The sequence below is a fragment of the Carassius gibelio genome, chromosome B12 (genome assembly GCF_023724105.1).
Source record: "Carassius gibelio isolate Cgi1373 ecotype wild population from Czech Republic chromosome B12, carGib1.2-hapl.c, whole genome shotgun sequence".
NCBI lineage: Eukaryota > Metazoa > Chordata > Actinopteri > Cypriniformes > Cyprinidae > Carassius > Carassius gibelio.
The window spans coordinates 9,580,502-9,601,261 of NC_068407.1; the positions used below are offsets into that span (position 1 = coordinate 9,580,502).

General features: G+C 38.6%; 1 protein-coding gene across 1 annotated transcript in view; it reads right to left on the bottom strand.

The window, feature by feature from the left end:
- The window catches only part of LOC127968950 (src kinase-associated phosphoprotein 1), a 29,589-nt gene that overhangs the window by 690 nt on the left and 8,139 nt on the right, over positions 1 to 20,760 (bottom strand). Inside the window, exons 5-12 of the mRNA XM_052570460.1 lie at positions 13,526 to 13,606; positions 13,368 to 13,451; positions 13,161 to 13,285; positions 12,997 to 13,060; positions 11,434 to 11,682; positions 9,193 to 9,237; positions 8,997 to 9,103; positions 128 to 221 (exon numbers count right to left, since the gene is read on the bottom strand). Of these exons, the coding sequence (XP_052426420.1) occupies positions 129 to 221; positions 8,997 to 9,103; positions 9,193 to 9,237; positions 11,434 to 11,682; positions 12,997 to 13,060; positions 13,161 to 13,285; positions 13,368 to 13,451; positions 13,526 to 13,606 (848 nt within the window). The 3' untranslated portion in view covers position 128. The remainder of the gene's footprint in view (positions 1 to 127; positions 222 to 8,996; positions 9,104 to 9,192; positions 9,238 to 11,433; positions 11,683 to 12,996; positions 13,061 to 13,160; positions 13,286 to 13,367; positions 13,452 to 13,525; positions 13,607 to 20,760) is intronic.

Genomic DNA, 20,760 nt, shown 5'->3' on the forward strand with positions numbered 1-20,760 from the left:
AACGTTTATTGATAGAGACAATATGACAGTTAGACAATTTCTCACTCTCAGTTTAAGTTGAGTTTCTTTGTTCTTGTTTATGCATAAACTAAATAATCATGTCGAATGAACCAGTGAATGTAAGTACCTCATAAAATATAAGCAGGATGTAAAAACTCCTTGGGGACTATGCCAATAGCACCATCCAGCTCTCCAATCCACCATCCATGGATGTTATATTCCTAGTTTAAACAGAAAAACAGATTTGTGTGAGGATTTTGTCGATGATCATTAGACACCGGCGTACAATTATTTTTCAACTGATATACTTCAAAGGTAATACATTGGATGAATTTCATTGTATTTGATACAAAATAAAAGAAATAAAGCCATTATAGTAGACTAACTCTTCTTAGTCATTTTTACATATGTATTGTGTCCAAATATGTTCACTCTGTATTTATATTCAGTCGTCTGTCATAGGAACATTAAGCTTAGCCACTTAGGAACTGATGCATGTGTTATGAACATTTTCATATCTGGAATCACAGAAAAATGAAATGCTGCGGCGAGAGAAGGTACTTATGCTGTTCTTAAGAATGTTTAACTAGTTGTATGGATCATCAGGGCTTTAAAACTGCACATAAAAACAAAGTATCAGGATGTAACAAAATGTCATGCACCACCCATTCGAATGCAAATATAAATGTTATTTCAAATTTTGAAACACCGATTCACCAATTTCTATTATGATTAAAGAAGTGTGTGATGAATCCGTTGATAGAAGTTATAGACAATGATTGCAGCTGGAGATATTGGCATAAGTATGGGGACTAGTTTAATAGTGTTTGGATTACATTGGTTCTTAGATTCTTCAAGTGAAGCGGGGAAATCTCTATTCTTCTGCTGAAGCTCCGTGTTTTGTTTTTTTTCATTCCTCTCCAAATTCAAATACTTTTAAGAGCTATTCCAGGCCAAAGCTCTTCAGAGTAAGAGTGTGGAGAGAGCCCCAGATCTGGCCTTTAATGAATGAAAACAGATTCAGGTGGACAGGGGTTTATAAATGAGGAGATTAAGGAACAAGAGATGCACTGATAGTGAAAGACTGAAGTGTTTTAAGAGCTTTAGTATTCAGGCAGCACAGACTGTACATTTAGACATGATGAGCATGTCATCCATCCGCTGCCTGCTGAGGAGAGTAGGAACTAATTACCTTCCTCTCTTTAAGCACACCCACAGTGCTGAGAGCCTAATGTAGTCCTCAGCCCATGCAGATGAGCCGCTTTAATGATGCTATGTGGAATAAATTCCATCTGGACGGTGAGCTCAATGCCGTTGCGGCATCAACGCCTCGGTGTAGCAGTACAAGAACTTGAGCTCTTTGTTTGAGACTCATGCAGCTATGATAGCAGACGTGTAGATTGATGTTCTCATATGACAGTTCAGTAAACAAGAAGTTAATATCGAAAAGCTTTCATTTTAGACCCAACATTGCCAGAAGGGACCATTCACACAGGGCGTTTTGCATTTTAGTGCAAAGCTTTTCTATTGTTTTTTATGAAATAATGTACTAGACAGACATGCTTGACTGTTGTGCTCACATCTTGCCTATTTCCCAGCGTCTTGTGCATGTCACTTTGTTGCTGTGTTCGAAATCACCCTCTATAATCTTTATTCACCTTTTATCACTAGACCTACCAGTGTCAGTTGTGTCACTTCACTACTATTGACAACTTCTCTCCCATGGCCTCATGGGATGGTAAATTGTAAATCGTATGCTTCTTTTGCCACCTACTATATATAGTAAGGAAGTATGGTATTTCAGATGCAGCCCTCATTTCAGAACAAACTGATTGAGTAAATGATTCATTGACATACAAATGTGGACCATTTATTAAATCGTGTCACTTGTTCGAGTGAGTCATTGAATCATTAAATAAATCAATTTTTTCAAAAACACTGATATATTCAGGAACAGAGAGTTGTGTGTCGCAACCTACTGGTGTAACAAAGTACCCTGCAGAAAGAGTCACTAAAAAATCCCCACCACCAACACAGAGATCGACAGTAGTTCTGGCAAACACGAGCAGAATGTTAAAGCAGTGAAAATCACCAGTTTGGATGAACTGTATATCACCAATCTCTAGAATGGCGAGGACTGGAACAAACTGCTGTATAATCCTCCACGTAATCACAGGTGCATCCATGGCTCATCAAGCCATTTCGTTCATGCCGCACCGCCTCCCATCCAACATGCCTCCTCCACCCCCCACCCTCCTAAACATGGTGTAACTGTGGGTTCAAACAGAGTACATACGCAGTACAAGAAAGAGAGTCAATACATTCCAGTGCAGTCCGTCCCATTTCGATGACTCGTGTCCTTTACATTCCTGCCTCATTTTTCCTGCCTCCCAGTATTAGCAATCTGCTTTTCGGCAATGCATCTGTCAGCTAGAGGCATTTGGGAGACATCCAATCTGCGCCTGACCGTAGAAAGGGTTGTTATAAAGATTTACCCAAAACAACCGCATGGGACATGGATAATAGGTGGCTTTTCGGGAAGCTTCTCTGTAACAGGACAGGGTCAGGTGCGTCTCAGTTTGGTCTAGGTCTGGTGGGCAGCTGCTGTGAAAGTGACGTGCGGCGCTGCGATGGCGCTGACCTCCGCACGACCTTCTCCCGAGGAAGGCGGAGTTGGCACAGGGAGCTATCGAGAGAGTGCGTTGCCATGACAACACCTGCAGTGTGCCACTGATATCATTTATTTTGCACTCAGGGGGGGCGGGCTGGCAATGGTATTCAGATGGGCCTATTGCTCTCCAGCGACCAGGGGACAGATTGACAGCTAATGATGCCTTAAAAAAGAGTGGCTTAACTTGAACAATATCACGACAGGCTCAAAAGTGACTCTTGTCTATAATAACGGCAGAATACAGATTACCCCCTTCTTCCTCTGTCCCCTATAAATTCCCTCTAAGACGACACGCTTTGCATGCACGCCTTCTTCCTCGATCGCGTTTTAATCATTTCCCTTATTTGCAAACTCTCCCTCGGTGCCCGCGTGCATTCATTTTTTCCAGATACGAGAAGAAACGTACACACACACCGTGAAGGCAGTAGACATGGTAATAAGAATGAGACATGAGGCCTCTGCCCCTGGCCACCAGCTGACTGAGGTAGGCCTTGGGAGTGATGGAGCGCAGGAAGTCTCTCATTGCCCCGCCGTTGAACCCGGCACTCGGGTGCTACAACCCCCTCCTCCGCCTTCTCTCTCCTGCTTCTCTTTCCTTAACTCGCATCGTAAAGCATCGGCTCCACACGCTCAGTGCTGCACAGGGACTCACTCATGCAGCCATCTCAAAAGACAAACACCAATACGTCACGTTGTTTGCTAGTCCTAAACAGCAGACGCGGCAGGTGGTGAACAGGTATTGATCTGCTGCTCGAGCAAAGGCAGCAGTCGTTCAATTTATCTCAATCAGTGCATTTCATTTGCATGTCATTTTCATCGCAGCTAGCCATTAAGAACTCGTAATATTAATATTTGTTTGGCGTAGTCAAATAAACCGGAGTGGGAACACCGCAGGCGTTATTTAATCCCAAATCCGGGGCGTTTGAAGGTGCGACATGGAGTAAAAATGTGGATGACCACATAATCTGCCATCGTAAAAGTACACTTGGGGATTACTGATGGCACTTAAACTTAATAGGCATTTAAAGTGGATTGTGTATGCTGCTGAGAGCCTGTAAGGATGGCTGTTTATGTGGCCTCCCATTTATAATAATTATGCAGAGTGTGGTGGGGTGGGCAGCCGTGCAGTTCTGGACTATTGGCTTAGGCTAAATAATGACCTACTGTAGTTGACCGCGAGATGACTGTTGCCTTCTGCATGACCCCAGAACCCCAGACTCACCCCCTGATGCCTCTTCTGGTAAATAGAAAGCTCAATATGTCTATACAGCGCCACAAAGAAGGCAGGTCCTTAGATGAGTGTGTGAGAATGAGTTCAAAAAGGAGTTTCTATTTCCACTGGATTTTCCTTTTCTTTTATGGCACCTTTTCCTTTTCTTTAGGCATTTTGTAGGAGACTGACCCCCTGGGCGGGAGGCCAACTGGAGCAGTCATCTGTCTGAAGTTTACGAGGATGTGTCCCACAAGGGAGGAGATAACAGTCACAATCACCCAGTTTTGTCTGTGAGAACTGCACATTCATATGCTAATTCACTTTATGTCTACCTGTAAAAACCTGCACAACGGAGCATGAGAAAATTACACATAAACTTTGTTTATCAGATTGAATTGCAGCCTAAGAGCTGTTTGAATGGTTTAAAAGTAGAAAATCATATAATGCAAATATTAATCAAGTAAAACGATTAATACAATTCAAAATAATTAATAAATATAAAATAAAAACAATGTGAAATTAGCCTGTTTAAGACACAAAATATAGATAAACTATACATAAATGTAAAAATATATTAATAAATATACATTTAATTTGAGACATAAAATATAAATTTAACATAACGCAAAATTAGCCAGGTTTTCAAGTCAAACCATTAACCATTTGTTTTAAAAACCACTAGAATTGCAACCCTGTTTGAAACATGAAGACCTTGCAGTCTTCAGCCAGAAGGTGGCATAGTGTCCACAGCCATATTGATGGAGCGTCTGGATGTTAAAACTAGGTTGGACCTTGTCTAGACTGGCATCTAACATTCCTGGTTTACAGCCCCTAATGGTGAGAGTGTAAAGCACATGCTGTTGAAAGGCCAAGACTAACTGAAAGAAAGGGATATTGGTGGGCTTGAATGTAAAAGAGTCCTGGAAACGTTTGCCTCCATTTTAAGTGCAATAAATCTCTTTGCTTCTCATTCCAGGATTGTAAGGGGGTTCCCAGTGGGAATTTTGGCATGTGTTGGGTCTGACCTTTGGGAGTCATGTACCTTGAATCTAGGGGCATAAATTAAGAGCTTGGAATGCAGAAGGATGGCATGGTCGAAGAAGAAAAAAATCTCCATCGGCTCCTTCAACAAATGTAGGGAAAAAAATGAACACAGCAAACAAACTATGATGCAAATAACAAAAGTTACAAAAATGAGACATTTGTTAGGTAGCGTACATGCAATGTGATTAGAGCAGGAAGAAAAACATCACCAAATGTCCTTCTGCCGTGATTCTTCAGCCCTGAGGATCGAGTAGGCTGTACAAAGCTGGCAGATGGATGTTAGCCTTAGCCACTATTTCATGTTCAAGTGTTCTAAACGAAGGAGCCATGCGGCATGAGCAGGGAAACAATGGCGGCAAGGGAGGCTGATCTGAAGGAAACAGCAAGCCGTAGTGCAACTACTATGACTGCACACAAAATGAACTTAAAATGAATCACCAGTAAAATTTAATAAAACAAAATTGAGACTGTACTGAAATTCAGTGTTGGGTTTTGATGAATAACAAGGCAGCAGTGTTGGGCAAGCTACTTGGAAAATGTAGTGAGCTAAGCTACCAGTTACTCTACAGTAAATGAAGCTTCACTACACTGAAGCTACCCCCCTGGGAAATGTAGCAAGCTTAACTACATCAACAGTAGCTTGCTACATCTAAGCTACTTTTAAAATAAAATTTTATGTTGAACACGTTTTATTACAAGTCAATGCTATCTCAGTGCTCTAAACTGTCAGTCAAACAGATAGGCAGGACGGTGTAATTGTTTAGTTTAATTGTTTTTTGTGTTCCTTATCAATTTGGCATCAAAAACAATCAAAATACATGTAATTAACAATGTGCGCACAAGTAAGTGTATGCACCTGTTGCATGGGCATGCTTAATATACTGTAGGCCTTTGCAGAACAAAATGCAAGACCTCCAAACAGTACCAAAAAAAACAAAAAAAAACACACTTTGTGATTGTGTATGTGTGTGTGTGTGTACGAGATTATTAAACGTAGGATATGGCCAGGCTGGACCCTGATCATTTTTACAAGCAGCATCTGAAAACATATTTTCTCTCTGTTATCTCGGTCAGTGCCATGTACTTGTCGAGGTACGGCCACGGCGACTCACTCCTCGGGATTAACTGTTCTCCAACCTCATCATATGCCATCATTTCATCAAATAATGAACTGGCATGACTGGCCAAGGAGTGGTACCATCCGGAGCAGAAGGTGGCGGTAATGCATCATAAAGATGGTTGGTTGGTATCCACCGTAAACACGAACAAGATGAAGTGGCGCCGTCACATCAATACTGATCCAGGATCAGCGATCTTAGCAGTTGTATTTCCCGATTTTAGTTTGAGCTTCAGAAATGCTTGCGAAAATGTAGCTTGTGTGGAAGCTACCGGACTACTTGGTAAAAAAAAGAGCTTCGCTACTGAAAAGCTATTTGATTCAGAAAGCAGCGAAGCTACGACCAAGCTACTGAGAAATGTAGTTAAACTAGTAGCTTCGCTGCTTTTAGCGGTGCTACTGCCCAACATTTCATTGTATGGATTAAAAAATAAAAATAAAAACATTTGAAAATTAACTGATTTAGAATGAGGGGGAGAAAATAATGACTGTTTCTCATTTTATGGTGAACTACCCCTTTAAATTGAATTTCCATGTTCCATCTCTGAGCATCACCAAAATACTCACTAAAAAATAACCACTAATGAAGGAAATATTTTTTGCATGTGCTATCACACTCCCTAATGCTCCCACATATTATAGATATGTGTAGTGATTTGTGTAGATGAGCCGAATAGCTGTTTATTCACTGTAAGTGGTGGATCAATAAAGACTGATGAGAGAGCCTTTTTTAATCTGTACGCTCTGCTTACACCAGTGCTGTGACAGGGCTGTCGACCTCTTTGATTTGTGACTTCACAGCGGTCAATCATAGCGCTGCCTCAAAAACCTGTTGGTTAGTGGAATTGATTTAGCACTTTCCACGTCTTTATCACCTTGTAATTACGCTCGGTGTTGACACAAATATACTTGGCCTCCCCTCCACGCCTCTGTGCAGCAGAATTTATGCACTCAGGTTTTATGACCACTGCTTTATGAGTGGGACCGCTAGAGTTGGGCTTGAGTTCTAGCCAACGGCCTATATTTCACTCAGTAAGGTCAACGTTCCAGGGGAGCACCCGTAAAACTAGAGCAGGAGTCCCACACTGTCTGAGAATACATCCGAAGAGGTCTACTAGATTTGAGCGATACAAGTGCATACAGCCATTTCGAAAATACTGCCATCAATAAAAGCTATTTCAATTACATGTCAGTCACAGAGGGATTAAAAGTAAGAGCTGATAAATCTACTTGTCTGAATATAATAACAGCATGATGACAAAATCAGAGAGAGGCTTTAGTTATCTGAGATGGTTAGACTCATTGTTTACACAAATTAGAAATATGGCCTGAGATAAAAATAAATGACCCATGCACATCCTTACTGTGTTTTGATAACCAACCACAGCGGATGTAACATTGTTTTTTGAATAACAGAATCAAATCTGTTTCAGCTCTCCTGTTATTTAATTCTGTCTTTAGGGTTCATTAGTTGTCATATCTATACATTTCATCAGTGATTACTGAATATCAAGAGTGTGGAAAAATGAAAATAGAATTCTTTCTTAAAGGGATAGTTTACTTTCATCCCTTTTCTTAAAGGGGCAGTTCATCAAATTGTGTCATTATTTACTCGATTTCAGGCTCAATTTCAACCTGTATAAGTTTGTTTCTAGATAATTTCTTCTGTTGAATACAAAAGAAGACATTATATATATATATATATATATATATATATATATATATATATATATATATATATATATATATATATATATATATAATAATAATAATAAAAAAATAATAAAAAAAACACCTGCTGGTAGCCACTGACCTATATAGAATGGAAAAAATATTATGAAAGTCACTATAAACATTCCTCAAAAAAAAAAAACAATTGTGTTTAACTTTTGTTTGTGTGTGTGTTTGCAGAACACCAAATATTTTTAAAGAATGTTTTGTTAAACTGTTTTTGTCCATGTAATGAAAAAAAAAAGCATCTAACTGCACTAACTTTCTTTGTACGGGCAAAAAACACAGATATTATTTAAAATATTATTTTCGATGTGCGTTACGAAGTAGAAAGTAGGTCAGCCCGGCTTGCAACCACAACGATGACAGTGTTTTCATTTTGGATGAACTATGCCTTTAAGATAACAGCTCAGTTAAAGGCAAAATTAAAACACATTGATTCTTTCAGTGGTGTATCTTTAAGAAACAGCTACACTATGTGTTCCTGCTAACATCCCATTTGTAGGACACAAAAATATATAGATTAAAGAGAATGCACCAAATAAAGTGGTTTGCTTGGCTGATCACTCAATTTTCCAAGACACAACTACAGCAATGAATCAACAGTCTATTACTGAGAATGTGCCTGTGTGAACACAGTATTGCAGTAGTCTACAGACCGCAGATGTACAAGGGGTCTTATGTCTATATGACAAGCTGTAAAGCGGGTTTCATTTGTAACCTGCAATTCTCTTGGATATTTGTAAGAATAATCATTAGAAATGTAACTTCTTTGATAGAAAACTGACATGTTGCTGATATGCTATTCATTTCTTAAATTGTGTGATTGATATAGAATAATCAACAGAAAAAAAGCAGTAGAAATAAAAGCAACAAATCCGAGGCCTACTTTATAAAATCCTACAATGAGAATGTACTGACTGAGTGAAGACCATCACAGCTTTGTCATTTAGAATACAGTAAATGAATAGCTGCTATGAGAAAGTCAGTGAGTATTGACCGATATGACTCATCTTATGGCCAGCAGCGTATTATTCATCATTAGTGAGGAGATAAATAGAGCAAAGGTAAGAGAAAAGAAAATCAAAATACATGCAAAGTGATTCAACTAACAAATCAACCAAGGACACAGCCAACAGCGCTGAACTAAAAGTCTGACCTTGTGTGTGTGTGTGTGTGTGTGTATATTTATGTATGAGATTGAGGGAACAAACACACACCTTGCTGAGGATGTAGATGAGATCTCCTCTCTGGAAGGCCAACTCATCGGGTCCATCAGCTTCACAGTCCCACAAGCCTTGGTAATAATTTGCATAATCTGAAGTCCCTTTATTTAAAACACAGAGATAAAAAAAAAAAAAAAAAAATTTACTCAATTTCTAGCACCTCTCTAATAGATACACACGATCTACTTACCAGACTTTTCAGTCCACTCTTCCACATTGTCAGTCTCTTCATCTTCTGAAAAATACAGATAGTCAGAGGTTATAGAAATACAGAGAACAAGTACATACATTAATCTTTTGGCATCATAATAATGCTACACCTTCCATGCGAATTCGACTTCTGGATCAACTTTGTATACCTCTGAACTCTTTTATAAGTATATTAAACAATATGTGTGGTGCTGGCAGAACAGCCAGCTCGTGTTTGATTTATAGGGGAGGTGCCAGGCCGGGTTCGATGGCTAGTGTGTTTCAGGCAGACAGGCATTGATTCTGGGCGTGGCACCTCTAGGTCTATGAGGTGACAGTGATAGCCCAGCTTTCCGTCTCCCACATCCATCCTCACGCTGTCAGCCTGCCGATAAAACCACCGTCCAGCAACCCTATACTTCCCACAGCACAAGCTTGCCCTGAGCTTCCAGGAACAGCATGGGGAAAAAAACATGTAAAGTAGCAGCCCTTTACCATGTGCGCAAGTGTGAAATATACATCTAAAACCTGTGTTGGAATCTGTTGCAAAAAAAAACAAAAAAGAGAGAGAGTTTTCAAAATGAGCATTGTCAAAATGAAAAATTAGTGGATTCCAATTCTAAAAAATGTTTCAGTTGAAATCACATTTTTTTAGATTAACTTCCGGGATAGTGCTGAAGCGTTAATTAATAATATAGATAAATATACTACCACTTTGGTATAAAAAAAAAGTATTTTTAAAGTCTCTTATTCTCAACAAGACTGCATTTATTTGTGAAATATCATTGCAATTTATAATAACTTAACTATTTTAAAATAGTTTGAAATATAATTAATTTCTGTGATGGCAAAGCTACATTTTCAGCAGCTATTACTTTAGTCTTTAGCGTCACATGCTCCATTAGAAATCTTTCCAATATGCTGATTTGGTGCTCAAGAAATTTGGAACGTATTTGGTTACGTTTTGTTTCAAGGTGTCCTTGTTAAAGTGTAGTTATACATTTATGTACTACATGATAATAATTAACTACATGTACTTACTATATGTGAGCACAAAATCTGTCACGAGTAGCATAAGAATATTTGTAGCAATAACCACTTTATGGGTCAAAATGATCGATTTTTCTTTTATGCTAAAAATCATTAGGATATTAAGTAAAGATCATGTTCCATAAAGATATTTAGAAAATTCTGTACCGTAAACTTTTTTGGAAAACTTTAAAGGCGATCCAGATTCCAAATAGTTGCATCTCAGCCAAATATTGTCCTTTCCTAGTAAACCATACTTCAATGGAACGCTTTTTCAGATGATGTTAAATTTCGATTTTACAAAAAAAAAAAAAAAAAAAACTAACCCTTAGGGTTTGGGTTAGGGTTACTTGCATGTAATTATTCAGACTTTATTGCTATTATAATAGTAAGTACATGTAACTTGTGTAACAAGGACACCGTAAAATAAAGTGTTACCAAAATAAGTTTTACTATCATCAACACTAAAACTATTCGTTTCAATGATTCAGAGTCGACTCTTTATTTTGAGAGACAATAACTTCATACACAGTGCACATTCAGATTTCAATCTTTGCAGGAGGTTTCATCCACTTAGAGCTGTGTTACACACTGCATGAAAGGTCATTTTCAAAAATCCATAATAGGGGTACTGTAATGCATGCTTTATGAATAAAAGTATAAAAATATTTTTTATATCTTACTGACCCCAAATGTTTGAATTGAATGATTAATGAGATTAGTTAATATATCAGCACACTACATTCAGCACTTTTTAGACAATGTCATAAAAGACCTGCACAGCACTTTTCCAAACTGAAAATCTGAGAGGCGTAAGAAGATGAGAGAGAGATGAATGAAGGGCGGAAAAGTGAGAGAGTTGGTCACTCGATCCGCCATCTGTGGCCAGCTCAGCTGCCCAGCACACATGGCAAAGTAAGGTGAAAATGACAGCCCTCCAGAGTGATGTATTTCTCCTCAGAGATCTCACTGGGTCCTCTGAGGGTCCTGCTATCATTCTGGGTGACCAGATCTTGATGTATATGCTTTTAATGATGGTATTCAACACAGTAGAGTTGATGATTAAACCCTCAGTTACTCTGTTCCAAAATCCCCTCAAAAACTGATGGCAGTATTTTTTTGTATTTTGTATTTTTATGAGGATAATCCATTATTAAACCCTGTTTTGTTAAAAGGGCCGATCAATGAAATATATCATTATTTTTTTCTGTACCTGGAAGCACTTCATAAATGTCCTCTTCGTCCTCTTCTTCATCTTCTTGAGTTCCTGCTTGGCTCTTCCATTCCTCACGGCTGCTTTGGGGGGTTTGTCCCAGATTCGGGGTTGTGACCGGTGCAGGAGCTGGCCCAGGACGTGGTGGTGGAGGTGTGGCAGCTCGTTCAATGTCATCATATGTCTCTTCATCTTCTTCCACCTCCTCTTCCTCATCATCATCAAAGGGGATGAAGTTAGAGCTCAGATCTTGGAGAAAAGCCAAAAAACAATCATTAACATCTAAATGATGAAAATGCCTGCAGACAAATAAGACCAATTTCTTGTGTTGTAAACGTACATGTAGTGGTGTCCCAAAAGTCTGAGACCACTAGTAAAAATGCTTATATTTCAATAAAAAAAATTTAATTAATCCTTACAGTATCAAGTCACTCTCCAAATACTGGAGAGAAGCCATGAAAGCAAACATTAACACCAAAATAATAAAAATCATAGTAGACAAATAATATCTACACTTAGTGGGGTCCCAATAGTCTGAGGCCACCAGTGACTATTTTGCAATTTCCTAATTTAATGCTTTTTATTTCAAATGACATTAACTGCATAATTTAATTTGAATGAGCTTATTTTCTTTATAGTCTTTCTTCTGGTTTTGTCATTTTGCTTTAATGACAGTGGGACTCCAGACACAATAACTCTACAAGTTTGCACTGATGATCATGTGATCCAGCATGATTTCAGAATATTCAATGTCACAAATTTGCTTTGTCGAAAAAGTAGTACATAAACAGTTCAGGAAATCAAATATTTAAATAAATCGACTATTTTTAAACCATTGGAATTTTGATTTAAATCCAACTTTGATTGATTGTCAGTGTGTTCCCACATTTTTGGACCTCAGTGTAGCTTTGGAGAATTCATCAAAAATAATATCAGAAATGTATCACTGTGCAGAAATCTGGGGTGAAAAAAAAGTGTTAAGCTTGAAAATTATTAGAGTGCTAATACTAAATGATGCTTGTGCCATTTGGCTGTATGTACATGTGCGAAGGGGGTTGGGGAGGGAGAAAACTATCTCAGGAGTGTCCATTACTTCCCGCAAATCAGAGGGCCGCATTGAGCCCATTTTAGAGTGGCGAGGGTGTCTCAGATCTGTCTCAGATGAAGTGAGGGCCTGATTGCAGGTGACTGGCCTCTGTAACACAGGCTATCGTATCCGCACTGCCTGGATGCCAAGCAGGACCAGATCGATGCCCCTAAAGGATGACCGGGCAAATCCCAATCAATTTCCTGTAAAGAGCGCTGCGCTACGGGGAAGAGGAGGCAGCCTGAAGCACGTTGGACTCAGAAGCTCAATGACGTGCTGCATGAGGAGGTCTAGAGACTATCTTATTGGCTGAGGCAGGAGGAAAGTTATTGGTATGCCTTTTTTCTTTTTTTTTATAAAACTGCCCTTTTCACCTCAAGATGATCACCATGGTGCTTGGCTCAAGATGAAGATGCATTCAGCATAATACAATATGTTATGTATTCTAATAAAAATGTATTTCATATCTCACATACCCTTAAGAACAAAATTGATCTGGTCCACCCATTCCCTGGCCTCACGGGGACTGCTGGCAGTGAACTGCAGAGAAAAACTATCATTGTTGATAAAAGTCAAAGTAAAAGATGACTGAATACAGCTACAGCAATGAGCAATGGGAGTGTGTTTGAGTGTGTTGAACCTGGTAAGAACGTCTTCCAGGAGCGCTCAACTCGAAACACGAATTCTTTTTGGAGTCCTTGCGTAAGCTGGGCACCAGCTCTGCACTGTAGCCATTAATATAAAACGAGCCCTTCTGCTGCTTGTCTGAATTCAGAAGACAAAATCCCAGATTCTCAATATCTCTGTCTTTGATGTTCATGTCGTCAGTAAACAAGACAGGACATACCTTTCTCACTCCCGAAGTAATAAAATATGGTGTTGTTTAGCACACACCATCGCTTTTGCCATTCCATGCTGAAGAAACTGTGATCTGAAAAAGAAAAAGATTAGAAATACTTGTGGAATTTATGTGACTTTTGTTGCTTTGATTTGAAAGATTCCTACCACGTCTCTTCTTCTCCACGTAGCCTTGCTTTAGGATGTTACTCAGGTCCTGTGCAGCCACCAGAGGGATCTCTTCAAAAACTGCAAAACATCAGCAATCAATATAAATGAATAACACACTTATTCAAACATTAAATAGAACACTTATGCTTATTGTTTATACAATGAAAATAATTATTTATATGTATAAAAGAACACTGTTCAAAATTGTATGGTCAGTAAGATTTTTTTAAATACTTTTAACAGAAGTCTCTTATGCTCACCAAGGCTGAATTTATATATATATATAAAAAAAAAAACAAGCAGTACTCTTGTGAAATATTATTACAGTTATAAATAACTGTTTTCTATTTTAATATATTTGAGAATGCAATTAATTCCTGTAATGGCAAAACTGAATTTTATAATAGAAATAGAATCTTAACAATGTATGTACTTTTGGTCAATTTAATGTGTCCTTGTTGAATAAAATAATTCATTTCTTTAAAAATAGAATCTTACTGACCCCAAACTTTTGAATAACAGTGCATGTGTGTTTTTTTTTTATGTGTGTGTGTGTCTGTGTGTGTGTGTGTATATACACGTATACATTTGTTTGTTTTTTTTGCACCCTCAGATTCCAGATTTTCAAATAGTTGTATCTCAGACAGATATTGTACTATCCTAGCAAAACATACATCAATGGAAAGATTATTGGTTTTCAGATGATGGATAAACGTCAAATTCTCTGCACACACACACACACACACACACACATTTGTAAATAATTATGAATTATACAAATTATTAATTATGTAAATTATAAATATATATATTTAGGTGATACCATTGAGCTGTTGCGCTGCTAAAAAAAAAAATCTGTCATCGTAAGGTGGTATAACCTCCAGGTTTAGGGAAGAGGGGGCCGACCCACCAATAAAAAATTGTCCGGGGCCCCTTATGGCGCTGCTAATATGATGACAACTGTAATAAGAATATATCAAAGGCTTGTGCAGGGCTTGCTGCACTTTAATCTGCACCCACGCATCTATTTTTAGCATGTTTTCTAGGCCATATAAGAGTGGCAGCGCAGGCGAACAATTTGCTGCAAACAGGGAAACGAGACACAAATCCTCACCCTCACGATCAGGCTTTCATCAACTTCAAACCTCAAGAGCTAAAAGAGAGCGTAGGCGACAGGTGGGCCTCTGGGCACGCTACCAGACTTATTTAAAACTCATTTAGACACGAGCAGATGCTTCCTTCCCTGCACGCTAATGCCGAAGTAATCTCTGTGGCATGTCTTCTCTTTGAGCTAAGGCTGCCATTCGATGCAGAAAACAGATAGCGTCATGCAGTCAACTGTGCAGAGGGCTGTCTTGAACTTGTCACTGGAAAAAAAATGTCAAAAGAACAACGTTAAGTGCAACTGTGATGTGAGCGGTGGATATAACAGCTTGGAGAATCGAATGCCTCTATAAATAAGACTCAGCTCATCAAACGCACCCAGTCTGCGTGACATCATCACCATCGAGCTCTGTAGCTCGTCATGTTATGTGTCCAGTTTATCAGACAGATGACCATCTCGCAGAGAAGCCCTTTGACCCTCACTCACATTCACGAACACACATGTGCCTTTTCCGTACACACGGCCACATCTACGTCGTCATAAATACAACTGTTTGTCAAGGGTAAGTTGATGTATCATCGAAAAAAATGGAGGCCTCGGTCCAGCCACTTCTATGTTCATTTTTCTCTTTGTGCACTTTCATCCCGACACCTTTTACTCCCCTCATCCATCCACATCCCCCTCTGTTCATTTATCTAAAAGGTCAAGCCCCGGTAATAGTTCAGAAGAAACCGAATAAACAGAGGACATGTGAGAATGGCGTACAATTAACAGTCTCTCTAATCTTCACACACCTACTGACAACCTTCTTCCTCAGGCCGTGCTGTCTGACCCCACGGTGCGGTCGAAGACTTAAGCAATGGCAAAATGAATGGCGAATTTGTGTTCAGTCATTCTTCACAACCTACGACCTGCCCTGCTGAGGAAACCAAAAATACAGTGGGCGTGCTTCTGGCCAGTCCCTATATTCGTGATTCTTCCACAGGGTAGCAGTGTAACCAAACATTTCACCTACAGAAAAAAAAAGTGGCATGTTTTTCTATTCTGAACTGTCTCCAAGGAAACCCGAGATTCTGATTGGCCGAACAGATGCAACATTTAACTTCAGCCATTTCTTTCAAACCAATCAGAGCTTGATATATTAAAAGCCTCAGAGGACAAAAGCAGCCAAAAAGTCAGTGGGGAAAAAAAAGAGCTCGAACCGTTACATTTCTGCCTGTTTCTTACATTGTCAGTTTCCTTAGATTCTACATGATTTTATAAACATGCACATTTGAATCCATCATAAACAAAATAATTTACCTCTGTAGAACTATTAAAGTGACGTAAAAAATGCACGCAGCAATGGTCTTGAGGATTTTCATTTCGCCTATAAATTGCATTTTTAATTATTCAGAGCGGTGAGGTTTCTTAACTCTCACCCCTTGCATTCTCCCTCCTTAATTAGCATAAGGCCAATCATTTCCGTTTAAAACGTGCTGTGGATGTTTATGAATATTTCAGAGTGTTACATCACCATCGTTCTCGGAGGCTTTTTTGCTGTTAGGCCTTTTCCGACTTCATTTATTTTGTTTTCTCCTGTTGTTCTTTACCAACATCAATTTCTCTGAAGTATTCACAGACAAAAATGGAGCATCAAAATGTGTGCAGAATCATACATCAGAGGACTTATTTAGTTTTCGCTAAGCAGACGTCCAATTCCAAGCTTGATTTTGTCAGTAACTCATGACAAGAGGCACACAAATACGTGGAGATGTGGGGAGCGGAGAAAGGGAGCGACACAAAGCTAATGACTCTCCTCCAGGCGCTCTCCGCGGCTGCTAGACGCTTTGTGGTGATGCATGGCATGGCCTCTGCGATGTGGCAGGGTGAGATTGGTGGAGTGAGGCATTGAGCGTGCCACGCAGAGGAACGTTCATCAGTGCCACGGCAGCAAGAGAGCAGGGACGGATGCCACGAGAGGAGCTCGGCGGGATACAGAGGAGCCAAGAAATCCCTCGGCCCAGCCTCCCTCCCACTCCTTCTGCAACATGGAGGTAGGCACAGCTCCAGGTCACACTACTCCTATCTCTGCCTGCCACTCCTCACAGACTCGCTCCGCAGAGAGGCCTTTTTGTAACAATGACATCGGAAAATTTGACAGCGAGAGCAGCAGGTCTCAAATGAGTGGCGAATAAACAACCTCATATACTATTTAATTAATTATCGTTCGTCATAAGCTCATTTAAGGTTTTCATATTGGATAATAAGGCTGGGCTCTGTGTGCATTTAACATCCTCACCGACATGTAAATACTGTGCTCACAGGTGATGTTATGAGCACACAGGTGATCCGGCTATAAACATCTGACTGATGCTGTAATGATCCGAGGAGGTTAACATAAAACACCTTTAAATAGCATCACAGTTGAGTAGCTATAAGTCAATGACAGGGCACAGTCAGCAATGTCAGATGCAAAGGCCTGTCAAAGACAGAAATGCGGCAAAAAGTAGATTTATAAATGTAAGTTTGTTTATTCCGTTTTTTAAATGCCTGACATGGTCAGATGATCAAAATGTTACATCAAATATAGTATTTTTAGGTTATGTGTGTGATTTTTTTCTCTGTTCTCTGTTTATCTCTTCATGGCATTTGTTATTATCAAAATGCATTGATCAAATTATTAAATATCTTGGGAAGACTGCATGCCTGGACTTCAGGTGTAGCTTGATGTTTCCGAATGCGACCATCGACACAATACAGTGATTTACTGTGGCCACAAAAGTCAAGACCACTAACATATTGATTAAAAGAGTCAATGAAAGATTACTAACTGATCATGTGATCACATTTGCATACTGTTGCATTCTTTCATAATGCACCAAATTTTACACACAGAGAATTCTCAATACAGAAAGACTGATAATTATTTTCATGATATGGCTGAGATTTTAAAATACTATTCTAATTTGTGTAATTAAATGAAAAATAAAACACTAAGATCTTGATTATTCATTTTTAATGCTTCAACTGAATTTTGCCATTAAAATACTACATAGTACAGTATGAAACTGAATATTAATTTTGAGGACGTTTAAGAGTTTTATTAAATTACTGGAATGTATATAAAACATACACACACACACACACAACGCTGATAAATAAATATACTGATGAATAAACAAGTCATATATCAAGCAATAAGCCAAAAAGACAAGAAGATGCCTGTATTTACAGTATATAAACAGTACAAGAAATCTGCATCAGATCGATGCCCTATCCATGTCTTCCAGTTATGCACCGTGTGTACGGGACACACGGGCCTGCGGTTGACCTCGTCGTGAACCTCAGAGATGAGGTGAAGCAGAAGGCACGAGGGTCCCTGGGGGGCTGAAGGGAGAGGCAAGGGAGGAATGCTGATCAGAGAGAGATGGAGAGACTGGAATTACTGCGCTCTCCTGTACAGCACTTGATTAGAAAAAAGGAGTACTCCAAGCATCCTTAACCCCCCTGTACTGCACACCAATACACAACTGCACACAGAGAACAGCAAATTGACACATTTTTCCTCATTAAAGGCAAAGTCAGCGGCCTCTGTGCGATGCCTGCGCATAGCAAACATTAGGAGGGTGAGAAAAAAAAAGATGGAAAGGCATTAGGGAGGGGGAGCAAAAGACTGAGAGAGAGAGATCCCTAGGTGAACGGCTCAATTGAACATCACCTCTCTAAATTGTCCTTAACAAGAACTGATTCGATTTGAATGAAAAGGATCTGTTATTCACAACATGAGACCTGAAATCATGCAGCCCCTGAACAGTTTTGCAGTATTACTTATTATTTACAAGATTCCAGGATGGACCTTTTGCCGGCCTCTGTTTAAAGGCACAATTGCGGGCTTCACACATGATGTGGGAAACCATTTAGCATGCTTTAGTGCCACAACATTGTTCCTTTACTGACGAGCCGCACCGTACCAGAAGAAAATTTATAGTCTGGCAAGGAGCAGGGAAAGCAAAGGGGGTCCTCCATTGAGAGACCAGAGCTCTATAAATTTTACCCCCATATATTATGACATCCATTCAAAAGTTTAACTGCAAATACTATAATCCTGAGATGGCAGAGAGGTGGACTGGGGTGCGACAGCCAGAGAAGATATGACTCGAAAGCAGTGTCATCATCACACACGGCTGCAAAGAAAAATGAGTTCGGCGAGATGTGGAAATATACTTACACTAGTGGAGCTGAGGCATGCGAAAGCTTGAAATTCAGTGCTGCCGGTTATAGCCAATTCACAAAGAAAAATGAACTAGACATGAATATACAATAAAAGTGAGTGTGTGTTTATTTCAACCAGAATTATGAGCAGGGTCCTATTTTTTTTTTTTTTAATAAAAGCTACAAGAAAAAAAAGGAAAAAATATGAAAGGATGTTCATTCATTTCACACAAGAAAGTAAAAGTCAATGCATATACAGATCTTCATCTAATACCTTTGTATTTAACTAAATGAAGATAAAACACAGATGAAATGTTTTTAATAAACTACATTAGACAACATTGTGGCATTAAATATTTTGGAGTGTATAATTCAGGCATTTATTTAATTCTTTTTAAATATAGCATTGCATTACTGCTGTTTCTATTAGCCGTTCAATATCATTTTGGATCCATTTACAAGGCACTCTGTCACAAGCAAATGTTTTGAATGTGGGGAGAAATGGAGAGAAGAAAAAAGGGTTGAGACGGGAGTGTTGTATTTCAGAATGAATTGTAAAAACATCAGTTTAACCATTCAGAAAGTAACTACAGTGCTAAATTATATACCACCACCCTTTTAAGTCTTTACAAATATAAGGGATTTTCAGGACAAAAAAAGAGGTAAGCATGTATAATTTCTTCTGCCTTATAACTGCATTAGATCATGTTAACTGATGCTAAACAATGGTTTATGATGGTTTAATAAGCAGTTAATTTTGTTTCATTTAAAATATAACATCACACACACAGCTTTTCATCTGTTTAAAAAAATAGACCTGTATAAAATAATATTGAAATAGTTATATTATTTGTGTAACATAACAACAATAAAATAAAAATAAAAATATATGTTTTCTTGTAGGATACTTGTGACTATAGGCTTATGTTCAAGCAAAACATAGTCCTAATCCCCCTCTTAGTGCTATCGATTTAATACGTTTTAAAATAGGAATATGAATGCAGATGATGTATTCGATGGTAGCCTAAATATATAGGCATAGGCTATATGTAAAAAATAAAAATCATAAAGGTAAAGGAATACTAGTTTAAGGCATTTCTCTAGTTTACGTCTCTTATCTGCTTGTTTGTTAGGTTTTCTTTGAACAGTTTTGATGCATGAACAATGAAATATGCCAGCGGACACGTGTCGACTGTCTGCGGAACTCAAATCAAGATTCATGATATCGAGCATCGATCACATTAGGAATGCAGCACGGTCGTAAAGTTTGACGTGTTTGTTAACGCTCACATAGCCTACATGTGTGCCACACAGGTATTTATGACCGTCTGATAAACTCCAGAAAACTGCTGTTGTGGGTCTGTTTTATTTAACTGAGAATGAGTGAGTGAAAATAACCAGATTTTCAATTCAGAAGAAACAAACATGAAATTCGATATTAGGCCTACTATGTGATCGCCTTAAAGTGTCGTTTAGTTTATACAAAACGTGTAAATACCAGTAGGATTGCTTTAGTTTGAGGAAAAAGATAATTTTAAAAAGTCCACCAGGGGGCGCGTGTTAAGTGAAAGTGAATGGTGTTCTCTGAAGAAAACTGAACTACGACAACACTGACTGTAAAATAATTCACTAGGCCTATAGACTTCATAAAAAGTTAAATAAAACACTTCCATCATCTAACAGACCATGACAACGATTAAACATTTTAAATTAATTAAATTACATCCTAATAAAAGTTGTCTCTGTTTCTCACAAATGTTTAGCTTATATGACAGGCTATATTTATTTTCTCAGGTTTTAATAAATACCCGCTTGAACTGATTTCAATAGGCCTATAACTATTATAGACATCGTTCACATTTACAAGTATTTTTTTATTCATTAATTCATTCTACCATAGTATATAATAAATACACTTCGTTAACAACTCAAG